Raw genomic sequence first — 24,630 nt, 5'->3', positions numbered from 1 at the left:
AAGAAGCTAAAAAAAACAGATTTTGAAAATCCACAAAAAGGTATCTAGGAAAACTTTTGTTAAATTAAGAGATGTTATCTGCTGTTCTAGGCGTGGGTGCTTTTATCAAAACATTTCTCCCACTTTCAATTTTCCACTCGTTAAAATCTAAGGCCTTATTTGGCTGTCACTTACAGTACTGTGTTTTTTGGAAAAGTTTCTGGCAGCTAGTTTTTAAAAGATTTTGTTAAAAAAAAAGAAAGAAAAAGCAAGCTGTGTAGTCCTCCTGTTGGAAGAATTCCTCTGACCTTCTGCATTATTATAAAGAGAATTGCCAATTTATCCAGGCCTCCCCCACCTGGTTATCTTCAGAACTTTACAATGTGTGCTTTTCCTAAGGCAGTTATTTTCAAGCATGATTTTGTAACACTGCAGGGTTTTTCAAGCTATTTCAAGGAGGTAGCAAAGAATTCTCAAAACCAAATTAATTTTATTTTCAAAAAGGAGCATGCATGCCATAAATCATTGGGGGGCCTTCAGGAGGGTAACTGTAGATGTCAGGAAATTGAACAAATAATGATAGAATATGGGCACCTGTACAGAGGTAGACAATTCTGCTTCTACAGTGGAACCCTTTAACATGCACCAAGCAACGGGAGATTTGCAGAATGCCTTTTTCAGTCTTAGTCCGCGTTTAACCACAACTCTCAATGATTTGTTAATAGAAGAGTGTTGTATCTTCTATTTCAGCTTAGTTGCGATCATCCACAAAGTGCCCAATCTCTTTGAGCATCCACATGGCATGCCAATTATGAGAAGATTAGCGTGTAAATATTTTACTCCTCTTAAGGGAAGGTCACTGTAAGCAAGAGCTAGAACCTAGAATTCTCTGAACTCAGTGAATTTCCCAACATAGATCCTATATCATTCTCAGTCATATCAATCCCTATATTTGGTCACTGAGAATCACTTTTCTCTCCTTAGAGCCAGGCATTTAAATATCTTCAGCTTCCAGGCTCTCCTCTGGGTACCTGGGCTACACTTTGTCATGCCAATGGTTTTGCACTTTATCTGCCCTACTGGATTATAAACTCCTAGAGGGCAGGGACAGCATGGGACTAACCTTTAAATATCCTAGAGCACTCCGTATAGTGCCTACCACGAAACAAATGCCCACAAGCGTTTGTTGAATGAAACTAAGTCTTTAGAAAGTGGGAAGTTTTTCTTTCTTTTTTTTGCCATGTCAGTTTACTGCCTACTGTTTTTTTCTCACTTTATCCTGTTATCTGAATTTTTTATTTCTACAAACCTGAACAGGGTTTATACCTACTGATTTCAATTATTTTTTTTTTTTTCTTTTTGAACAAAACTTGCTCACTTCTTCTTTATTGGAACTGCACATTCTAACTCCTCATCTGGAGTGCACTTCTTTCTTAATTTCCTTTCCATTAATTTTTTATCTTTCCCCTCTTCAAGCTTTACTGCAACTCAGCATTCCCTCTTTACTTATGTACACCATTCTCGTTGTATTTTTCTGCCCCTGATAATTTCATTTTTTAGGTCTTCTGGTGTCTTTTTCTGAGCATAGTGTAGTCCTTTCCATTAAATTATAAACTCTTTGAGGGTAAGCAAGCTTACGCATACCTGTTTTGCACAACTCCTAATGTAATTGTCAGGCCCTCAGCCCATTTTACGGAAATTGGCTATTCATTTTAATTGTTACTTAAGTGTGTGTGTGTATAAAACAAATTTTCTGATTAAGTCATGGTACATGTGTCTCATTAAATTATTATAGGTACACCAAGTGGTGACCCTGTGCTTCTGTGAACAGAACATCAGAGTATCCTTTTCTGTAACATTTTAAAGGCAAGAAATTAAAACTTAAGGTGGAACAGCCAGGGAAGAAGGTAGGAGGAACTCTTAGAATTGACCTAATAGTAATTGTAGAAACCAAAAAAAAAAATTCAGTCAGACTATTCTATTCTGCATTTCCTAACTCCTTCTTGAGTTACTGTGTTTTAAACTTTTAAAAAATATTTTCTTAGATCCTGAGATATGTGATTTGATTTCAATCCTGAGCTGTCTGTAACATCACTAGGCTGCTGGGGGCATCTATAATCAAAGGTTTGGATTCCCTTCCAAATTCAGTTCTAATGTTTACACTTCTGGTGTCCATATAATGAGATTTAACAGGCCTTATCACCTACTTACTTGAATTATTGTAATATTTACATTTTTTCTCCAGTAGCAAACTAAATAGGTAAGAAATAATATCTTCTCTTTTATTTTAAACCTCCTTTGAGTAAGTTTGTCGAAGCTATTCTGACCACGAATACAAATCTTACATTAAAAACATTTAAGGAAGTAACTATGAAAAGCTAGATTTATTTCTTCTATAATTGAATAAAAATGTATATACCATAAGCAATAATTTAAACTCTAAAATCATTTTTAGTCCCCTATGAAAACAATCTGTTCCTCTGGAGGATCATCAGTTTAAGTGCAAAGAGATAACAAACACCATTCGTGTATGTAAGTGTGTTGTTCCACGCTTTGAAAGGGCCTTCATTAGCAAGGCTAAACAACACAACACAACCGGTAATGTGTTCCATATGCGGTATTTTGAAACCTTTTGTTTGGTTTCTAACTAGAGAGAAAGAGGGAGGAAAAGAAAGAGTTAATTTTATTCTCTTGGGATTTGTTTTATAAGGTGCATCAGATTGAGTTTAGCCAACAGGGATGTATTTCTCCTTGTGTAGCTCATGCTTGTTTATTCTCTCCTTATAAAAACCAGGGACTAGCAATTTCTTTTATGAACGCGGACCGAAGGGAGATAAATAGACCTTGCGGGAGAGGAAGGTCAAGTTCTAAGTTTTTCTCTCCTTTGGATTCAGGAATAAGCAAATGGAAAGACTAGCCAAACAACCAGCAGCAGGCATCTGATGGTTAAGCCCTCCCCCCAGGACTTTTTATGTACATAAGCAGAAGTCACAGGAGCAGCTGCGGCGCATTAGTTCCAATAGTTTAACAGGCAGCCTTGTAGCGCTGACAAAAGCCTCGCTCGCCGTGGCTTCCCTCCATGTTCCTCTGCCCTGCGAGCTCGGCGGTGATCTTTGGCAGGGGATCGGCAGAGGAGGGGTGACGTTCAAGAGGCTTCCGCCGTGGCGTGCGCTCGCCTCCTCTACTCCCAGCCCAGTCTCCGCCGAGAGACTGAGGCAGGCGACCGAATGAACTAGCAGCGGCTCGATCCGACCTGCTTCCCCGGACGTCTCCCCGAGAGTCCGAGGAAGGCAATCACTGGAAAGAGGCCAGGGAACCACGTTGCCCTGGATCGTTGCCAACTGTACAAAGTTGACCGGGAAAATGGCTCAGCAGACGGCAAGCCCGGACACCTTAACAGTCCCTGAAGTGGATAATCCGCATTGTCCAAACCCCTGGCTGAACGAGGATCTTGTGAAGTCCTTGCGGGAAAACCTGTTGCAGCACGAGAAGTCCAAGACAGCAAAGAAGTCGGTTTCTCCCAAGCTCTCACCGGTGATTTCGCCGAGAAACTCCCCCAGGCTCCTGCGCAGGATGCTTCTCAGTAGCAACATCCCCAAACAGCGGCGGTTCACAGTGGCACATACGTGGTAAGGTTTGCACGGATTATCAGACATGGTGGCCAGGTGGCCCTGGGTGATTTTTGCGCCTCCCGCCTTTCGCTTTAGGGGTAGGGAGGGAAGCGTCTTCGTCTTCACTCCTGACCCGTGATTTATCGGAAGTAATCTACTTTAATAAATCCCACAGATGTCCAGGTCGGGGCAGGAATCCTTGAGATTGGTAATAGGAGCCTTTGAGGTGGGTGGTTCTCAAAGTTCAATTCCTATTGCAAGTTCCTACAAGAAAACTGAATTCCAGATGTCAAATAAGAATGCAGGTTGTTTTTTTTTTTTTTTTTCCCTCTACCGATGTGGTGGCGTTTCTTTGAATTCTTAAGCTAGTAATCCTGCCAGGTCCTGCAACAGCCTAGGAAAGAAAGGACCAGAAAGGAGAGGAGGAAAATCATAGTTTGTTCTCTTTTCGGCATGATCCCCAATTAAACAGAGATGTGTATGCAGTGTGTGTGTGTGTGTGGGTGTGTGTATGTGTGTAATGCTGTGTCCAGGTAAAACCCCTCCTAACTACTGACTTTAATATATTTGTAATCTCAACGTGCCTTTTCAGTGGGTTTAGGAATGCCATGCAGAAAGTTGCAGGCTGGTACTCGGTAATAGTGCCGTGTTCTTTGAATTTGAATTCTTTGACTATTTTGTCAATATTTTTATTTTCTTTATGAATGTTTTTATCTTCTATATAATAGGTGAATTTGTTTTATGTATATGGTACCACGTAGGTTTCTAGACGATTCTTGATATTTTCATGCTCTTGTAAAAACAAATATTAAAATAAATCATTGTGTGAGCTTATTATGGTGTTTCTGCCTGAAAAGAGGCAATTTTAGGCTGTGATCAGAGAAAGAGGGGTCTGTGATACACAGTTGGTTAATTTTAGGCAGTAGTAGGTTCTATGCACTACTTCCACATTTTGGCAAAATGAATATTACTTATGATGAAGAAAACAGACATAACAGAAAAAAATAACGAGTATGTTAGTTGAGAAACTGACTGAATGATTTTTATACAGCTTTTCCATAGAACACGAAAGAGTATGCCAGGAATGGAAAAAACAAAAGAAAACAGAACCAAAACAAGCAAACAAACAAACAAAAATCCCCAAAAAACCAGAATCAAGACTCCTAGGAAAGAAGCAGCAAGAAATAGAATCAAAATCTAAACTTAAGCCACATGGCCCTACCCAGGAATGCATTCATGTCATAGATGAAAATAGGCAACAAAGGAAATAAAAGGCATGACCCACCCAAAGAAATGTCTGACCTCAGAATTGTCATTTTAAATAGCTAGATCTCTGATAGAGGAAGTGTTCTTATTTTCCCCAAGATTTTAACTAAGTGGCATTTCTAAGTTTAGTTCTTATTTTCCCCAAGATTTTAACTAAGTGGCATTTCTAAGTTTAGTTAGATACAATGCTTGTAAGAGGGGTAAGACAAACACTGATTTTTTTCAGTCTTAAAGAAATGATGGAAAAAGATGACTTCTCTCTGAGGAAGATACTGTTGAAAGAATTTGTCAGAGATAAGCAGTGAATGAAAGGCATAGATGAACACTAGGAGATGCCCTGAGGAGAGGGACGGCTTGAGACCGAGCATCAGGTGCCAGAGCAGGAAAGCTGGCTGGAGTTCAGACAGGGTCAGGGCCAGAATTTTGGTATGCAATGTCCCTTTTGGTTGAGATGCCTTTTTAATTATAGTTCCTAAATTGTACCTGTTGCTAAATGAGTAAGCCTCCACTCAGACGCCTGATTTCTATCTGAGCGAAGCAACCTCGAGTTCAACTGAAGGTTATCGGAACTATTTGGACATGTTGAGATGTAAGGAAGGCAGGAAATCTCATGAAAACAGGCTTTCTTCTGAAATTTCTGGCACTTCCTTTTCTGATGCTGTTTGGAGAAACTCCAAGGTCACAATTTCTGCCGATCTTTCATTGTGGTGTATCAGGTCTCCAGCAGATGAGGGAGGCATCAAAAGAGCAATGGACATGAAAAAGAAAAATCATGATACCAATTCTCAGTAACGAAGGGGAGACAATATCCCTCATGGATAAAAAAGCATCCAGCAAGGGAGTTGGAAAGAGTACCTCACATTTTCCTTACTGGTTCAACAAACCGCAAGACGTTCATAATATCCACAGGCATCTTTCGACAAATAACGTTCCATCTGTGCTTTCATTACTTGGACTAAGCATGATCCAGAATTTTAAAAATTTATTCCAAATTGCGCTGCTTATATATATATATTTTTTCCTATCTAAACTGCTGCTACTACCACAACTATAGTCAAATCCTCCCCTCCTCCTAAATTAAATGATCAGCCATTTAAATACACACCACGTGTGTTCCTGCCTCAGAATGTTGGTCCCTATACTTGATATTCCTTTCCATTCGATATGCATGTATTTAATACCTATTGAGTCCAAAGTGTTTAGCTTGTACCTACTGATCACAAAGTTGCACAAGAGCTGTTCCTTGGTTTCAAATTATTTACACTACAGTAGAAAAAATCATATTGGAAGGCATCTGATTAAGTTCAGGTAAACATTTTGCTCTACAACATACTCTCCAAATCTTAGTGGATTGACACAGTAAATGTTTATTTCTTGCTTCTGCTTCTCGTGGCAAGCTAGCCTGCCCTGGGGTAATTCAGGGACCCCGGGTTCTACCATCTTGCGGTTCTTCTATTGGTAACACATGGTTTCCAAGTTTGCCAGGCTCAGCTGAATCCGGGGAAAGAGCACAGAAGATGGCATTCATGAGTTTTTATGAGGCAGGTCTAGGAGTGCACACATTACTTATCCCAGTATTCCCCAGATAGAACTCAGTCCTGTGGCCACATATAACTGCAAAGGAGGCTGGGAAACCTATCTCAGCCATGTTGCCAGGAATAAGGTAAAACATCTGGTGAACAGCCCACCCATGGCAGTCACAATGCAGTAACAGCTACTGGTTCACCCTCTATACCATAGTTAAATTCATAGAGTAACATCTATGGTGACTGGTCCTTTAACATCTCTGCATACCTCCTGGATGAGGATTTTACAGAGCAATTCTATTTTTTGACAAGTTTAGTGATTGGGAAGTCCTTGCTTACATACAGTTGAAATCTCCTTCCTTGTAATTGTCATCCTTGGTTCCTGGATCTGCTTTTTTTTTTTTATTCGTCTGCGTTGGGTCTTTGTTGCTGCACGTGTGCTTCCTCTAGTTGTGGCGAGCGGGGGCTACTCTTCGTTGCGATGCAAGGGCTTCTCCTTGCGGTGGCTTCTCTTGTTGCGGAGCACGGGCTCTAGGCGCACGGGCTTCAGTAGTTGTGGTGTGTGGGCTTCAGTAGTTGTGGCGCATGGGCTTAGTTGCTCTGTGACATGTGGGATCTTCCTGAACCAGGACTCGAACCCTAGTCCCCTGCATTGGCAGGTGGTTTCTTAACCACTGCACCACCAGGGAAGTCCCCCTGGATCTGCTTTGAAAACCCCACAGCTTGAATCTCTCCCGTCTTCCATAACTTAGCCCTTAACGCAAGAGGCTTGGAATAACCCATCAGAGAGCCAGAACCCTGCTCTATTCATCTTGGCACACCCATTAATCAGTAATGTCAGTGTTATCATGTTTTTTAAAAATTATTCTCTTTTCTTAACTAAACATCCTAGGTTATTTCACGTTTATATGCTGTAGTTACCAGGTTGATCCTGGTTGTTCTAAACCAGACTTCACTTGGATTTTCACAACCCATTTAAAGAGTATTTTACTGAATTGATACAATACTCCAGGTGCTGTGTGACTCTTGGACAGAGAGCATCTGAGAAGAAGTCAGATTACTTTCGTTTAAATTTTGACTTCCCGTTTACTAGTGTGATTTTTGAACAAGTTGCTTAACATAGGCTTGTTTCTCTGTTACCCAATTTCCTGGGAATAGTAATCGTATCCACTTGGTGTTGTGGTTTTATTAAGTACAATTATGTGTAAATTAAAGTGTTTTGCACAGGGACAGACACTTAATGAGGGTCATTATATAAGCTAATATTTTCTTTATTATGTGTCCATTAATCCAGTCTTGCTCAGCCTGAATCTTTAGGCTCATGTCTACATTTTTAAACGGTTACCCTGTCAGTTGTTTGTGGATGGGACAATGTTTTTAGTAATAATTATATCCCTAGCTAATGTTCATTGAACACTGGTGTTCGATCTGGTGCTGTGTGTTAGATTAGGACCCTCTTGTATTCATGCTTCTCACCACTTTGTTTTACCATTTTTACTTAATGTCTAGTACTTTGTAGTCTAGTGATTATAGACCAGACTCTGTTTTCATCAGAGTAGGGAATTCCCTCTGATGTCAACATGAACGTCAGCGGAATTTCTGGTTAAGAAAACTTTCAGTGTTAAGTTTATTTCCGGAAAATCAGTCAGGCAAATCTTTATATTTCTCAGTTTTTTTTCCTCACTTTACACTGGGTTCTGTGCACCAAATGAAGGAACGTGTTCTAGAGTGCATAAGTGATACTAGGCAATAGGATTTCTTTGGGCAAGATACTATCCAGGTAATACCACGTGTCTTATCTTTAAAACTTCTGTGTATGTGTGTGTGTTTTTAATTACAACATATCCAAAAGTAGAAGAAGCGGTTAGTAACGTCCTTAAACAACAAAATAATTTCTTTAGGTGGATTTTTGAAAGGCGTTTTTCAGGAGACGTTTAGAAAATCTTAAAGATTTTCAGGGAGCTAGCTAAGTGTTTTGGGCTATAATTTTTGTTTATTATAAATTTCTCTTTACTGGGCATTGGATATAAAATTGCTCATGTTTAAAAGTAAACATTTGCTTTCTTGAGCCATAATTTCTTCAGCAACTACAGTTGCTCTCATGGTTGTTGTTTAAGAGAGAAATACACTATAAATTTTCTTCAAGTTACAGAAGGATCCAGAAACCCTTTATCACCTATAAAGAAGAAATCCAGCCATTTAGAGAGTTTATAGGTCACACACAAACACACCTCCACACACACCCAAGTAGATTTTCAAAGCTATTATTTAGGTGTTCTATTTGAGACTCTTTCTTCTTTGTTCCAACTCTCCTACATTTGCCTGACTTAACTTTAAGGTTATCTTCTCTCTGCCCCTTATGTTGAGGATACCCAGAGAAGGGCATTGCTGGTGCTCTCCTAGGAGCTGGGAACCCAGAGGTAGGCTGTGGTTATACTGTGATATGAGGAGGTGGGGAGGAAGTTTCTGGGGGAAATTTTCTGGGACACACAACAGGAAGTAATGCCAGCAGGTTAGGTGGAGCCAGTTGGCTGAGTCTTTAGCTGTGTCTCTGGTGTAATTGGCTGTGTGTCTTCCCCAGGAATCTTGGGGCACTGCAAGTCAAGGGTATCTGTAACTTTTGAAAAGCATGCTTAGCCTTTCCTAAAATCAGAAGACCCCAGGAAGATATTCATCTTAAAAACTTGTCAGTTGCCTTTATGATATTTAAGAAATTACAAAATAAAAATGTGACAAATAGTTACTGAGGAAAATGAAAACAATGAAATAACATGGCAATTTATTACTCATATGTACTTTCTGTGACCTTTGACATTTATTTTAAAGAGAAAAGAGATTAAGTGTATCTGTACCAGCCAAAGTCAATTCTGTCAATACTAGTGGTGAAACTACTTCCAAGCAAAAGCACAGTCTTTTTTATAAACTTGGTAGAAATGCTGAATGAGAAGAAAGTAAAAAATTGAATCTCAAAGTTCATTAAAATAATTTTTAAACCATAGCTTTAATTTTAAAAGTTATTCTTTATATAAATTTCTTTATAAATAACAAGCTCCTGTGAGGTTAGGTAATTAATTGAGCTTCAGAGCTTCAGCACTTTTTTTTTTTTTCCTTAGACAGGAAGCTACCAAAATTGTTCTTCAAGTAGCAGTTTCAGGAAGAAGCTTTATTGTCAGCGGTGTGGCAAAGTTATGTCGTTGTTTTTTAATGGTTTTGCTTTTGAAAAAAATCATGTTTTTAAACTCTGAGGAGTTTAGCATAGTGGAAGCCATGTATTTCCAGCTCTGCTGACACTTAATATTTGACCTTAGTTACTCAACCTCTTTGAATTGTAGACTTTCTATTCATAAGTCATATGGCTATAGAGGCATTTGATATTTACAAGTAAGAAACTGACTAATGAAGTTTACAAAGTGATAACAAACCACAGTACATTTAAGATAAGTAATTAAAAAGAAGTTCCAACTTGCTGTTGTAAGCTACTGAGGTGTATGCCTCATGGGTAAAAACAGGGGACAGAGTGCTTTAATAATTCTGTGGCTCATAAAAAGGCTGCAGGACCTTCAAGATGAAAGCATTGGTGGTATTCACTCTAGGACACCATCTGGAAGCCATGATTTAGGGTAGGAAATGTGGAAATCTGTAGATAATAATAAAAATTCAAATTTAAAATTTTCTTTTACTGTATCTTCAATTATATACCATCTTAACACACCAATCTCTTCTACTATATATAAAAAACAGGAAAAAATCATTTCATATTCAATTTTAAGGACATAAATGCTGTCCAGCTATTTCAAATGAAGTACTTATTTTCAAAATGAGATCTTGAGCTGATATGAGACCAAATTGTTTGATTTCATTTTGGACTAAGAACTTTAGGTTCATAATAACATAACTTTATAATCTTAGACTTATTATAACATAGCCAATAATGATTTAGCTCCTGCTGTGTGTCAGATACTTTATGTACATTAACCTTTCAAAACAAACACGGTTGAATTTAAGTATTATTAGCTGTATTTTACATATACATATGCCAAGGCCAGAGAAATTGGTACATAACCAAGATCATTCAACTATGCAGCCATGAAGTGAGTTGACTTAAAACTTAAACTCAGGTTTGCCTAACTCTCCACCGTGTATTCTTTCAACATTACCTTCCTTTGGGCTAAGAATCACATTCACATTTATTTCCCTACCCAGCTTATATATCAAAGCTGCAACAGTGAATATTCAATGACTTTACAGAATGGTGGTTAGTTAACAGAAGGATAGGAACAGAACCCTTTCTTAGTGTGAAATCTCAGTTTATTTGTTTAACACCTGTGGCTTGTATGAATGTAGACTTTTTTTTTTTTTTTTGACAAAAATATGTGTATGTGGAGGAGAAATATATGTCCTTGATGAAGGAAGGTTTTAAGGTCAACAGAAAACATTCTGTTTTAGAGTAGTTTTAGACTAAGACTGGCATCCAGACAAAACCAATCAGAGGGTAATTTTATTTTCAATGATTCAGGGAGAAAGGCATGAAAGGCTTGAGCTCTAAAGAAAAGATTAAGTCAGAAATCTATTAAGGTTCGGTTCCAGAAGAGCCAGCTGGAAATGATGGTCTGCAGGCTCAAGTCACTAAGCAACAGAGCAGCAAACTGCTTGGTAACCAGAGCTGGCTTGACTCACAGGCTGACTGCGAATGACCGGGTGGCCAGACAGGAGGACCACAGCCCATCTGACCTCAAAACACTCTCCTAGTCATCCGGCAGCTTTCCTGCCCAGTCCCCCCATTTTGGAATGGTCTCTTTGACTTAACATGATGCTTGCTTTCAGAATGGAAATATCTCTGGGACCATAAGTACATGCTATCTGTCTTTCTTCTTTAAAAGGGCATTTCTGAGATTGCTTTCTTTGGGCCAGTATATCATAAATAAAATGTAAAGTTTAATGAGAGGAAAGAAAGTGAAAACATTGGGATTAATGGCTCGACTTTGGGTTTTCAGGAGCAAATGTGTACAGGGCCAAGTTGCCTACTTCGTTTGGTGCGATCTGTCCTTGAACTCTGAGAGCGCAGTGTTGCCATTTATTTAACACTTTCTGTCTTACGCTGTTTTCTTTTTCATGGGTGTGTTTTGACTGTGCAGCTGGACTGTAAGTTCCTAAAAAGTAGGAACCCTCACATACATCAATCTTTGTATCCATTGTGAGGGGCCAAGTGCCACCTGTATAACATATATTTAGTGAATACTTGTTGTTTAATTGAGAAACATACCCTCAGTTGCTGTGGCTCTTATGCTGAACACCTGGGGAGATCTATAGCCTTCCAGCCTAGAAGTCCTGGTGATGTCGTGTTTGATTGCCATAGTGGAAAGAAGTTTCAAACGCAATGATTAACCATTTGTTTGGACTTTGTCACCTGTGTGTATGAGTGTGTGTTCTGGGTTTACACACACCTAGATGGGTATGATTTGACTTTAGTATACATGAATGAATCGGTATATGATAGTGTCACTAATTTGTCAGATATACGCATTTTAATAATTTTTAGTTTATACTTTGAAAATAATTTATGCCTGTTGTATTTCTGAAAAAATATGTAAATATATTTATGATTCTTGGTAAATTACTGAATAATTAGCTTGTTAAACTCTTATGACTAATTCTAATCTCTTAGAATTCATAGTGGTTCAATTATACACAAGACTTACGCTTATAAAAGAAATGCCAAGATTTTGAGGAGAAATTTGAAACAAACAAACAAAATCCCCAAAACACCCTGCACAGTTTTTTTTTTGTTTGTTTTTTTAGTATGAAATTTGGAGAAATTTGAACTGACAGAAACAAAGTTACCACTTCTCCAAAGTACATCGTCAGAATAAGTAAAATTGAATAACAGAAAAAATTTTTGAAGAGATTTAGCAGGTTATTTTAATGTAAATATTTTGTCCATAGTTCATACCCATTTTTACCTTGCAGTAATTTCAAACCAACCGATTTCCTTTCCATTAGTCTTATGAGATAGCCCTCTGATCAAATTAGCTATCGTTAAAATAAGGTGGCTTCCTCTGTATATTATTATTAGGAGGGTACATGGGTTCTTTTTCATTTTCTTATATAGCTGATTTCACATTTATACTTACAAATGGTGAGTGTGTATTGCTGACCTTTTGAAGAAAGCAACTTTCCGCCTAATAAGGTTATTTGGATTATCATTTCTACTGTTTACCTTCTTTAGGTTTATAGTATTTGTTTTAATTTTCAGTGTGATTTTTTTTTATGACTTTCTATTGAGTGTGTGCCAAATAGAACAGTGTATGATTTATGGGTAGTAATAACTAAAACTTAGATGAATTGGAGGTGGATGACACACAAGGCGGAATGCTATACAGCTCACCTCTGAATAGAACCAGACTTCTTTAATAAAGCCCTCTTGCAATAGCAATAGCAATAGCAGTGTCATTAACGGTGCACTTATTCCTGTATCACCTTCCCAGTTTAAGGTACATCTGTGGGTCATTTGTACAGTGTTGTATTTAATTTTTTTTTAGTTGATTTATATTTTTATTTAAAAGCCTATATGTTTAAAAATGAAGCTTTATATCCTTACTATAAATTGGAAACCAGTGTCATTTGTCATACATGGAAGATAATTGAACAAAAATACAATGAATAAAAGCTAAATAGATTCAAGTTTGACTGGATACTATGACCTGCTAGAGGGTCTGAGTCTGAGGTCTGCTCTCTCTTTGTTTAAAATGGCAGTTAGTAAGTAATGTAGAGATGTGAAAGACCGATTAAGTCCTTCTCCTTCAGGTAATAAGAATGACTGAAAGGATTTGGGAAGGAAATAACCCTCTCATTATTTAAGTCAACATTTTAAATTCAGTAAATGACATCCCTTATGCCTAAAACCATCTTGGTGCATCAGATTCTCTAATGTATCAACCCAGTGGTCCTGAACCACTGATACTTCCACTGTTGGAAGAAGGACCTCGGTTTTTGTAGGGGTTCTTTGCGTCTGAATCCCTTAGTTGGAGGTAAACGCACTGAACTTGGATTGGGTAATTCCAGTTACCCAATTGAAAGTCAGGTGTTGGTACCCCGTTTTTATCACCCTATAATTATTAATTTCCTACCTGGTAGCTACAGAGGTGCAAAGAAGCATAGAACTGCTCTATGGAAAACTGCTATACCTGCTAATGGCAGTTTCCAAGTTCTCCTTCCAAAGGGCACAAACATGGGCTTTTTAAAACGGTGAGGATCTCTGTGCAAATAGGTGAAAGCTGAGGTAAGCTAGGAGCCCAATTTTTCTACACCTCCGTAATCTTATGGAGAATTTACTTCCAGACTAGAACACCCACATGGGACCGGCTACCTAACTTGCAGGGTTCAGTGTGAAATGAAAATGCAGAAACTCTCGTTCAAAAGAATATTAAGAATTTCACGAAGGCAACAGCAGATCATTCAATCCCACACAGGGCACTTCTGAGAGTGAGGCCTGATACAACTGCCCAGGTCACATCTAGGAAGCCAGCTCTTCACCCACAGCAGATCTGAGAGGGGGGCCAGTTAAGAGCTGGATTTGGTCTACTGGTCATAGTTTGCCAATCCCTGGTCTACACGATAAAATTCATACTCCTCAACTTGGTGTTTAAGTCTCTGTCATCAGCTGCAAACTCATCTCCACTACCTTCTCTGGTATTATTTCCTATAGATTCTTCACAGTCAATGATCCTGGAGCTGAATCCAGAGCAGAGGTTCTCAACCTCGATGGACCAAGGCAATGCTTTGTCATGGGGGCTGTCCTGTGCATCGTAGGCTGTAAGGAGCGCCCCTGGCCACTACACACTAGATGTCAGTCACACCCATCCTGTAGTAAAAATCCAGAATGTCTCCAAACATGGCCAAATGTCCACTGGGGGCAAAACTGTCCCTGGCTGAGAACCACTGATCTAGAGGACAAGCTTTCACTTTATTCACTAGTGTATTCCTAACACCTAGCATAGTCTTGTGATACAGAAAGAGGTCCCAAAATGTACTGTCTGGTCCAACTCTGCTATTCACTTACTGTGAGATCCCAGGGGCATCATTTAAACTCCACAGGTCGCAATTAAGTGCATACATAAAATGAAACTATTACTAATTCATTCCTTACTTTATGGAAGTATTTAAAAATTCAAATGATATACTTAATGAAAAGACTTTTTGAAAAGAATAAAGTACTATTCAAATATCATGAAAAAAAGTCATGGAGGAACACTGAGGGTGGTCTGAACCCATTGATATCTAGAAGCTTAATTCACCTCCTGCTGTGTGTACTCTATGAAAATTGCTGTATGTGATGCTATGGGGGCATTGTTGTCTTTGCTCTCAAGGATTGTGATCAGGTGGGGATAAAATACGATTACTCAAATAACCATAAAGCAGTAGTTGCCATAACTAAGTACAAAGAGTGGTGGAGTTTATAGGAAAGTAGAGATTGTTTCTAATGATGGGAATCATGTAAGACTTGAGATGGAGTGTGAGAGTAGTCGCAAAGAAGGCCCATATTGAGCTTTTTCTTAGCTTATGTTATTTAATATTCATGGCAACTTAATTAGGTGTATGTTTAATTGTCACATTTTACAAAGAGAAAAATGGGGCCTAGAAAAGAATTTGATATGAACATGAAGCATAGAGAATTTCAGTAGGAAGAGAACTGGAGTGAAGTATGGAAGGACCGGAAGTGGTAGGAGGTAAGTTCTTTTCAGTAAAGGAACAACATGAACCAATACGGAGATTACATGGGGTTTAGGTGAGATTGGGTACAGCATGGAGTATCTTTACGGAAAGCGACTGTAAAGGAAAGCTGGAATCAGGTTTCAAAGGTCAGCTAACATTCTCTCTCTCTCTCTCTCTCTCTCACACACACACACACACACACACACACACACCCACCCCACAGATTTATATGCTTAAGTGAAACACAATCAATTTTATCTTTCTTAACGGCTTTACTCCAAATAAAAGGAAGTGACATTTTGAGTCATTACCCCATGCTAAGCTTGCTAAACCACAAGTGTATGCACTGAACACTCAATGGTTGGAATGTGAGATTTAGTTCAATTAGACCGGTGTATACCATCTTTCCGCTAGTTATGCCTTCTATGCCTTCTAAGATAATCCTTCAGAAATAGCAGAAAACACGGTTGTATTTCCATTCAAATGAGATGTGTTAATTCCACTGGTGGCACTTGTGTTCTGATGCGTAGAGCAGAGACATTATTTATGTGAGGATTGTATCTGCCTTTTCATTAAATTGCACGAGAATATAATGCTTAAAACACATCTAGCAGTTCTGATGGACTGTACCCAGAAAACCATGTCACTCTTAAGGTATTGATACTCTATTTCAAGACTGGCTTACCAGGGTAAGAATCAGGAGCTAAATACCCTGTTAGCCTTTCATCTATTCAAACAATAATTTCTGAGTGTCTACTCTGTATCTGTCACTCTTCTGAGGATATAACACTGAGCAAAAAAGACAAAGTCCTGCCTCCATGGAGCATATATTCTAACAGAGAAGAAGACAATGTATAAATAAATATTCCAGTCGGTCAGAGAATAACAAGTACAATAAAGAAGAAGAAAGCAGGGTAAGGGGATAGAGTTTTATATACCTTTTGGGTGAGGACTCTCTATAAGGTGACTTTTGAATAGAGGTCTGAAGAAGGTGACTGATTACCTCGGGGAAGACCATTTCAGGCAGAAGAAGTAACAAGTGTAAAGGTCTGAGGGATGATGTGATTGGTGTGTTTGAGGGCAGGGGACGTTATAGAAAATGAGGTCCGAGACTTAGAAAGGAGTCAGGTCATGTAGTGTTTTGAAGCTATAGTAGGATTGGGGATCTTTCTTGGTGATGACTATGATATTTTGAAGGGAGAAGTGTTAGCAGTTCGAGTGTGTGCCTCAGGAAGAAACACAGGCTGTCTTAAGTTTTGAAAAAATCATTCAGGCTCCTGTGTAGAAAATACAGATGTGGGGCCGAGGAGGAAACAGGGAGACCAATTTAGACGGTTGCAGTAATCCAGGTGAGATATCATGGTGGTTCAGAGGAGAGTAGTAAAAGGGAAGGTAGTTAAGAAATGGTCACGATTCTCTCTGGAAGCAGCAGAGGAAAGCGAGAAAGATACCTACTTCTCCTTTAGAGGAGGTGGTGCAAAAACGTGGAGGGAAAGTAGCCACCGCATCAGAAAGCTGAAATAAACCAGCATCCTCAATGGGCAGCCATTAGTGTCAGAGCAAGAATGTGCAAATTCACAATGGAGAGTTTGGAAGGGGGACTGGGGGAGGGCTGGGGGCTTAAATCAGACTGGGGGATTTGCAGAGCCAGCTGGGGATGAGAGTCTGGCAGTGATGAACGATGGCCTGGCAGTCTTGGGCTTCTTGTGGTGATGACTGTGTGTCAAAGACAAGGATCTCATTTGAGGCCATGGAGTTAGACAAGTACAACTCTTGGGCTAGGATGGCCAGTCTCTTGGGTCTACTTGTTTTTATTCACTCCAGGCACCCTAATTCAGCTGCAGTGCATTGATAGAAATGGAGGAGAGAGGCAATGAGAACCGGCTGGCCAGGCCTGCCAACATGTCTGTCTGGTAAAGCCATGTTCTTCCCATCTCTTTACCATACATTCGTACTCCAGGGATGAGAAGTGTGACAGAAGATGCAGAAAGGTGATTGGAAAATCGCTAGTTTCCAGACCTATGGCCCTAGGGCAGATTTTCTAACATGAAATTACCATTTTTTTTCCCCTGCATTGGATACACAATCTTGTTCTTAAGCGTGATGTTAAAAATAGATATTGAAGAACTGAAAAAAATATTTCTGAAAAAATATATGTTGTACTTGCCACAATGGTTCATACATATAGTTGTTACAATGATACTGCTTTTATTAAATAAATAGGTTTTATGTGTAGGCATAAATTATTTTTTGAAGAGAGCAAGACTGTGCCACATTTTAACATTTGTTCAGGGATGTTTTCATGATCATACTTGTAAACAAAACAAATACGAAAATGGGTAGAACATAGCTTCCTGTTTGGAGTTTGAATTGGTGGTTTGTATCATGTGCCTGCAAATGGATATTAGGTGAACCTGGCTGCTATTAGGAAATACGATCTTCTGTGTCTTAAGAGGTTGACCTGCAAAGCAACGTGTGCAAACCTTTTTTTTTTTTTTTTTTTTGCCCTAAGGGAAAAGGGCGAGCCCTGGCACCTTTTCACCTGTAAAGGATTATGTTGCTTTTGCTGTGATTGATTGGTTGGCTTCTCTTCCAGAAATGCTCCCGGTATGTGTTTTATGTTCTGACAGAGCCATGGCTTTGTTGTTCAGCATGTCACCCCCATGAAGACGTGGGTAGGCTTTCGTGCATTAGCTCTTGTAGCCTGGGAAGCATATTTCAACACACCATCCAGAATTGGCTAGAACATGCCTGTCACTCCCAGCTGACTCTGATTGACGCTCTTGCCAATGTAGATTTACATCAACATGATTCTTTACTGGGAGAAGCTTGTTCGGAATATATAGGGTGGCCCATTTAAAAGAGGCATAGCATCAGTTTGAAGAGAACTGTATTTTAAGGGAAGCGCCGTAAGAAATACACTGTCAATTAAATGCTCCACAGAGCTCAGAATTGTAATCAGCTTCACTCAAGAAGATTTTCCCTTTAGAAATTGCATGTTACTCCAAGTTTTAGAGAGTGCCTTATCCTGCAAAGAGAACCCTTCTATTCTAGACTTTCCTTCTCAGGATGCCGAATTTCTAGCCTCTTCTTTCCCAATCTATGTAATTCTAACCTCGAAATTATGAGATGCAGTATGATGTGACAGCATTGCTTGTTTACCTGCCTAAAATTCAGTTTGTCAATTCAATGGGTAAATAGATTTTACTCTTAGCATGAAACCCTTTGGCGTATGTCTATCTTGTTTTTTGACTCATCTTCAATATCCTAATGAATGTTTGGTATAGGCATATTACTCAGATGCATGGGTCTATAGACAGGAAACCAGACACTCAAAAATAAAACCTGTTACCATAGCTATTCAGAAAAAAACACAAAACTGTCTTTGCTGTACAAAAGAAAAATTCAGTATCAGTGACACATGACTTGTGATTACTATTATTATGACCCTACACTACTCACCCTTCATTTTCGTTATCCTAGTCTATTCTAGGTCATTACAGTAATGGATACACCTGAATGGGTTTGCAATTTTACCCCTTTCTCAGGACAACCAGCAGGATTTTCAATGACACATGCTTTGATCTATCTGCTTTTAAATCTCTTAAGCAGGGCAGCTCTCGACAGCTTCCTCTCAGATTTTACAATCCTAATAGACCTCACCATGAGTTCTATGTTTATGCTTGTTTAGACACATCAAAGTCAGGCTTTATACCAGGGGCCACCTAGAAAGTTAAGGTCGTCAGCTTCTTGTTGTAGCCATGGGGTTACTGTCATGCCTACTAATAATGAAGATCGACCTTGTAAAGTGATCAAGAGTTGTGGGCTGCAATATAGGATATTAGAAAATGTTCTGCCATGCTGTTTCTTCTGCTGTATTTTGGCCAGAATTAATACTATGGTCACAATTAACTGCAAAGTGTTCTATGATGTCTGTATATAGTGCAGAGGGAAAGAAAAGATGTAGAAATAAGAGTCTTCCCCTGTGAATTAACATATGAAACATACACTTAATGCAGCAGAGCCAAGATGCAACACTTTAAAGAGATGAGTTGACAGGCCGATGAGATTGGTGGGAATTTGAATAGGCATAGAAGAGAATCACGAAAGAAAAACATTGGCAGTGCTTTTTCAAACATTGTGCATGAGAGAGGAACTGTTGGTTAATAGACTGCCATTAAACATTCAAATTATGTTAATAATCTTACTAATAGCCTTTTTAAAAATCTATCTATCTATCTGTCTGTCTATCTATCTATCTATCTAATCTATCATCTATTTATCTCTATCTTTTGTTCTGGTTCCCCTTTCACCAAGCAGTCTTCTGATTACAGTCTTCATTGTTCTATAGGACTTTCTACTGAGAGGGAGTGTATTGGGTCACATGGTTGAAGCATTATAATCAGAGCAATGATGTAGTGCTTAATGGAAAGAAGTTAATTGGCATTTGGATTCCGTTCTGCAGTTCCATGAGCTTGTGTGATATGGGTTTGCTTCTGAGAGGAGCGGTCTCTCTCATGTGCTGAGAGATTCCAGTTTTTGAATCTACAAAACTCAGTGCCAGATTCTAATCTTAATAGTTTCTCCAAGGTATTGCCAATCCCCAGGGCCTTTTGGGAGAAATATCTGCCAACCTTCTCAGGTGAAACTCTCCTCCACTGCCATGCCCTGAACATTTTCACTAAAAACCATGGCAGAACTAAATACACATTGAAGCTGTAATCACATTGAAAATGAGGAAAAGGTGCATTGTTTCATTTCCTTAATCGCATTCCTCAATGGCAGCTGTTTAGTGAGACAATCATGACTTCTGCTTTGAAATTCATTTTCTGATACATCTAACAATTAGCACAGGATTTGTTGGTTATATTTTTGTTTTTATGATGATACAATGTCTTAAAGAACTTGGTCAGCTGCTCTAGAAAACATGTTTAGTACTCAGATGCAGTGTTTGGAATTTTCTGGATCCTTTTCTTTCCCCTCTCAGATCCAGTGGCCTAGCGGGTTCCCTGAAATATTATAGTTTTCACTCCAGAAAGTTTTATCTTCTAGGGAGTTTCACATTTTAGTAGGTGTTTTTGAAGACAGAAAAGCCCCTGTGACCCACGTACATGGATCTCAGGTTGTAGAATCACAGATTTGTGGGATAGAGTTCAGATCAACCACATTAACAGTTGTAGCACTAACAGGAGGGATTATTACTCATAAGCACTGTACACCAAAGTTATGTCTTTTTCAACAATATTTACGACGTCATGGTGACATGTTGACTCTTAAGACTGTGACAGAAAAGGGTGAGAGGAAGTGGTGTAAAAGTGAGGGTCAGTGTTGAAACAAATTGAAACATTTGTTCTCAGATGTCCTCCAGAGAAGGGCATCTGAATTAGTTTCCTAGGGCTGCCATTACAAATTACCACAAACTTGGTGGCTTAAAACAACTAAAATTTATTCACTCACAGTTCTCAGGACCAGAAGTCCAAAATCAGTGTATTGGCAGGGCTACACTCTGTACAGAGGCTCTAGGGGAGAATCCGTTCCATTCCTCATCTGGCTTCTAGTGGTTACCGACTTCCTTGGTTTGTGGCTACATTACTCCAATCTTTCCCACTGTCTTTATATGCCTTCTCTGTGTCAGTCTTCCCTTCTGTGTGTCTCTTAATAAGGATGCTTGTCATTGGACTTAGAGTTCTACTGGATAATCTAGGATAATGTCCTCATCTCACAGTCCTTAATTTAATACATCTAGAACCATTCACAGGTTCTGGAGTTTAGGATGTGGACCTATCTTTTTTTTTTTTTTTTTTGAGCCACCATTCAGCCCATTACAGTGTCTAATGGTATACCTTGTTCTGGGAGTCCCTGGGAAAGCCATGTACATAGTATGAGGTCTGGGCCACACCCATATGGACAGTACTTTCTATTCCAACAGCTCTTAAGGATTCCAGGTTGACTAGCTAAGGCAACAAGGTTTCTTAGGGCAAGAAGCCAAGAACACTTGGATTCCTTTAAGTGGACAATTGTCATCCAGTCCTACTGTCTTGATGTTTCTTCTCAAAGGCTCAGGAAAGGGATGAGAGAAAGAGAAATGGGGAAATGTTATTTATTTTGCATATAGAGCTCTTTTGAAAGAGGAAGAAAGTAAAACTGTAGGCAAAATGAGTTCAGAAAGGAGAATGATGAGTGTTTTTCCAATGTTTTATGAATGTTTGGTCCTGATCTCAGTGACTAAAATTAGCATTTTAAAACCATAAATGTAATACATGTTTATGGTAAAAATCCCTACAAAAGGTAATGGTGTGTGAGTCCCCGTATGCCCTTTCTCAGCCCTCTCAGCTTTCCATTTGCTTTCACCAGAGTAAATACTATTAACATTGTCTGGTGTAACCTCCCAGAAATATTTTAATTATATTTAAGTAAATGTAATAAAAATATTGATAACACTTACTAAGTAATTTCTATGTATTAAGCACAGTGCTAGGTATTTTCAGGGATTACTTCATTTAATTCTCACTACAAACCTAAAAGATACATTTCTATCAAGTGACACATTTCTATCAAAAGATAAGTTTCTATCAAGTGAAATCATTGGTCCAAAGACATTTTAAATATTAAAAGGTATTGGCAAATTTACTTCTAAAATTGTTTCATCATTTTACACACCTATAAACAGTATGCCAGCGGACCTCATTATCACTTTCACCATCACTGAATATGATCCACTTTATTTTTCACCACTATTATGGATAAAAATAATATCATTTATTATTTACTATTCTGTTTTATGAGTGAGTTTAGCATCTTTTCATTATTTATTTGCTATTTCTTAGTCCACTGCCTGTTAATATATTTCATCATTAAAAAATTTGGGATAATAACCATTTTGTTCATTGATTTGTAATAAATGAGTATATTTAGGAAATTAACTCACACTGTTTTGAATATTTTTCTCAGTCTATTTTTTTTTCCTTTTGCTTTATAGTTTCTAAAAGTCATGTATAAATAAATATTCTAATTTTTTTATTGTGGTAAAAAACACATAAAATTTATCATTTTAACCATTTTTAAGTATACAGTTCAGTAGTGTTACACATATTCACATTGCTGTGGAACAGATCTCCAGAACCATTTTGTCTTGCAAAACTGAAGCTATATACCCATTAAACAATATACCCTTTCCTCCTCCTCCCAACCCCGCTAGCCACCATTCTACTTTCTATGAATTTGACTACATCAGGTATCTCATATAAGTGGAATAATACAATACTTGTCTTTTTGTCACTGGCTTATCCCACTTAGCATAATGTCTTCTTAGTTCACTTGTGATGTAGCATGTGACAGGATTGCCTTTTTAAGACTGAATAATATTTCATTGTATGTAGATACCACATTTTGCTTATCTCTCTGACTGGCAGTGGATATTTGGGTTGCTTCCATCTGTTGGATATTGTAAATAGTGCAGCTATGAAAGACCCTGATTCAGTTCTTTTGGATATATATCCAGAAGTGGGATTGCTAGGTCATGTGGTAGTTCTATTCTTAATTTTTTGAAGACTCTTCACACTGTTTTCCATAGCACCTGTACCATTTCACAATCCTACCAACAGTGCACAAGAGTTTCAGTTTATCCACATCCTCATCAATGCTTAACTTTCTGTTTTGTTTTTTTTTAATGTCACCATCCTAATGGGTGTGAAATTGTATCTCATTATGGTTTTATTGCATTTCTCTTATGATTAGTGATATTGAGCATCTTTTCATATGCTTGTTGGATTATTTTTCATCTTTGAAGAAAAGGCTATTCAAGTCATTTGGCCAATTTTTAATCAGGTTACTTGATTTTTTGCCTCTAAGATTTTTTTTAATGCAGCAAGGTTTAGCAAACTTTCCTCTATGTGCTGCTTTTATAACATGTTTAAGGAGTGTGCCACTCCATTTTAAAATCATCATATTGTTTTTCACCTTACTTTTATCCTAGTTCTTTTAAGGTTTCTCTTTTTTTTTAATTAATTAATTAATTTATTTTTGGCTGTGTTGGGTCTTCGTTTTTGTGCTAGGGCTTTCTCTAGTTGCGGCAAGCGGGGGCCACTCTTCATCACGGTGCGCGGGCCTCTCACTATCGCGGCCTCTCTTGTTGCGGAGCACAGGCTCCAGACGCGCAGGCTCAGTAGTTGTGGCTCACGGGCCCAGCTGCTCCACGGCATGTGGGATCTTCCCAGACCAGGGCTCGAACCCGTGTCCCCTGCATTAGCAGGCAGATTCTCAACCACTGCGCCACCAGGGAAGCCCCAAGGTTTCTCTTTTTATATTTAATTTTTGATACATCCTCATTCGTTTTGGTATGAGGAATAAGGAGAGGGTCCAGCTATTTTGGACCGCTTCCCCAACCCCAACTTATAAATAATCACTGATCACATATTAACTTGTAAGATTTGGACATTTTAAGTAGGATTTCTTATCAAGTGCCACTTTTGCCACACCTACAACTGTAATGATTGTACTAAGTGCAATGGTATCTTGCTGGATTTTGTTTGCATTACTCTAAATGGTAAATGTTAGCTATTAATATAGGTTAAATACTTGGAAGATGGCCTTAAAAACACTTTATTATTTCCTTTCTTGAGCCCTATTTCCTTTCAAAATAAATATTAACTATGCTTCCCAGTAACATTCCTTTTGGGGGGAGTAAAGAAGGAGAAGTGTTTTCAGTGACATGGGAGGTCAGTGTGAAAGAATGACTTTTACATTATAGAAAGATTCTTCTTTCAAATGTGAAATGGTGACAGAGTTTCTATAAAAGAAGAAGAGATGTCTATTTCAGGACATCTATCTAAATGTACTTCTTGGGATAAATTTAGGATCCTGACACCTCCACATCTGAGAGGAAGATGTAAAACTCTTGTGACTACGTGAAATCAAACTTACAATCTTAAGGTACAGATAGAGGAATAGGAGTTCTGGAATTGGTTTGTTTAAGGCCTGGCTTTACTATAAATTAGCTGTAAGATTGAATAAGTCTCCTTATTCTTCTAAACATTGTTTTTCTAATTTGGTAAATAGGGATACATAACACATGAAAATTTCTAAAGGGTGGTTTAAGCAATTAAACATGTTAATTTGTAGGATTTGTACTTTATACAACATGACATGCTAAAAAGTTGATGACGATAATTGTTATCAGTAACAACAACAATAATTATGGTGAGAGATGATCCTGCTGGTGCAACACACATTCTTCAGTCCATTCCCAACACGATCCGCACTCCTGAGACAGCAGGGCTAGGCTTCTAATCCCTACATTGTATAAAGACCCATTACATTTATGAATTCATTTGAAGCATCAAAACCTAAAAGGTTAATAGTAAACTATTAAACTTAGATGACATACTGTTAGAAAAAATTTCCCTAGCCAGTTTTTCTTATTCTAGTCTCTTCTTTATTACACTAACTGTGGAGGTTTATTAACTGCTCGAAATGTGTAATTTCAAATTGCTTGAAAAGAAAGAAACTGGGTGTGTGAAGCTAGTTTTTTTGGGGGG

General features: G+C 38.4%; 1 protein-coding gene across 10 annotated transcripts in view; it reads left to right on the top strand.

Annotated features, from left to right (window-relative positions):
- Window positions 1-24,630, top strand: part of PDE4D (phosphodiesterase 4D) — a 1,112,988-nt gene that overhangs the window by 387,658 nt on the left and 700,700 nt on the right. The window contains exon 1 of one of the 10 annotated variants that reach the window (XM_082382268.1): window positions 1,908-3,608. The exons of 7 other annotated variants lie outside the window; for them this stretch is intronic. In XM_082382268.1, the coding sequence (XP_082238394.1) occupies window positions 3,343-3,608 (266 nt within the window). In that variant the 5' untranslated portion in view covers window positions 1,908-3,342. Of the gene's footprint in view, window positions 1-1,907; window positions 3,609-24,630 lie in introns of those variants that run through there. 2 more of the 10 variants (XM_082382267.1, XM_082382270.1) reach the window with 2 other exon arrangements.

The sequence above is a fragment of the Balaenoptera borealis genome (assembly GCF_965194805.1).
Source record: "Balaenoptera borealis genome assembly, chromosome: 2".
Taxonomy (NCBI): Eukaryota; Metazoa; Chordata; class Mammalia; order Artiodactyla; family Balaenopteridae; genus Balaenoptera; species Balaenoptera borealis.
Note: the sequence above shows the minus strand (reverse complement) of the source record. Positions and strands in the feature narration are given on the sequence as shown.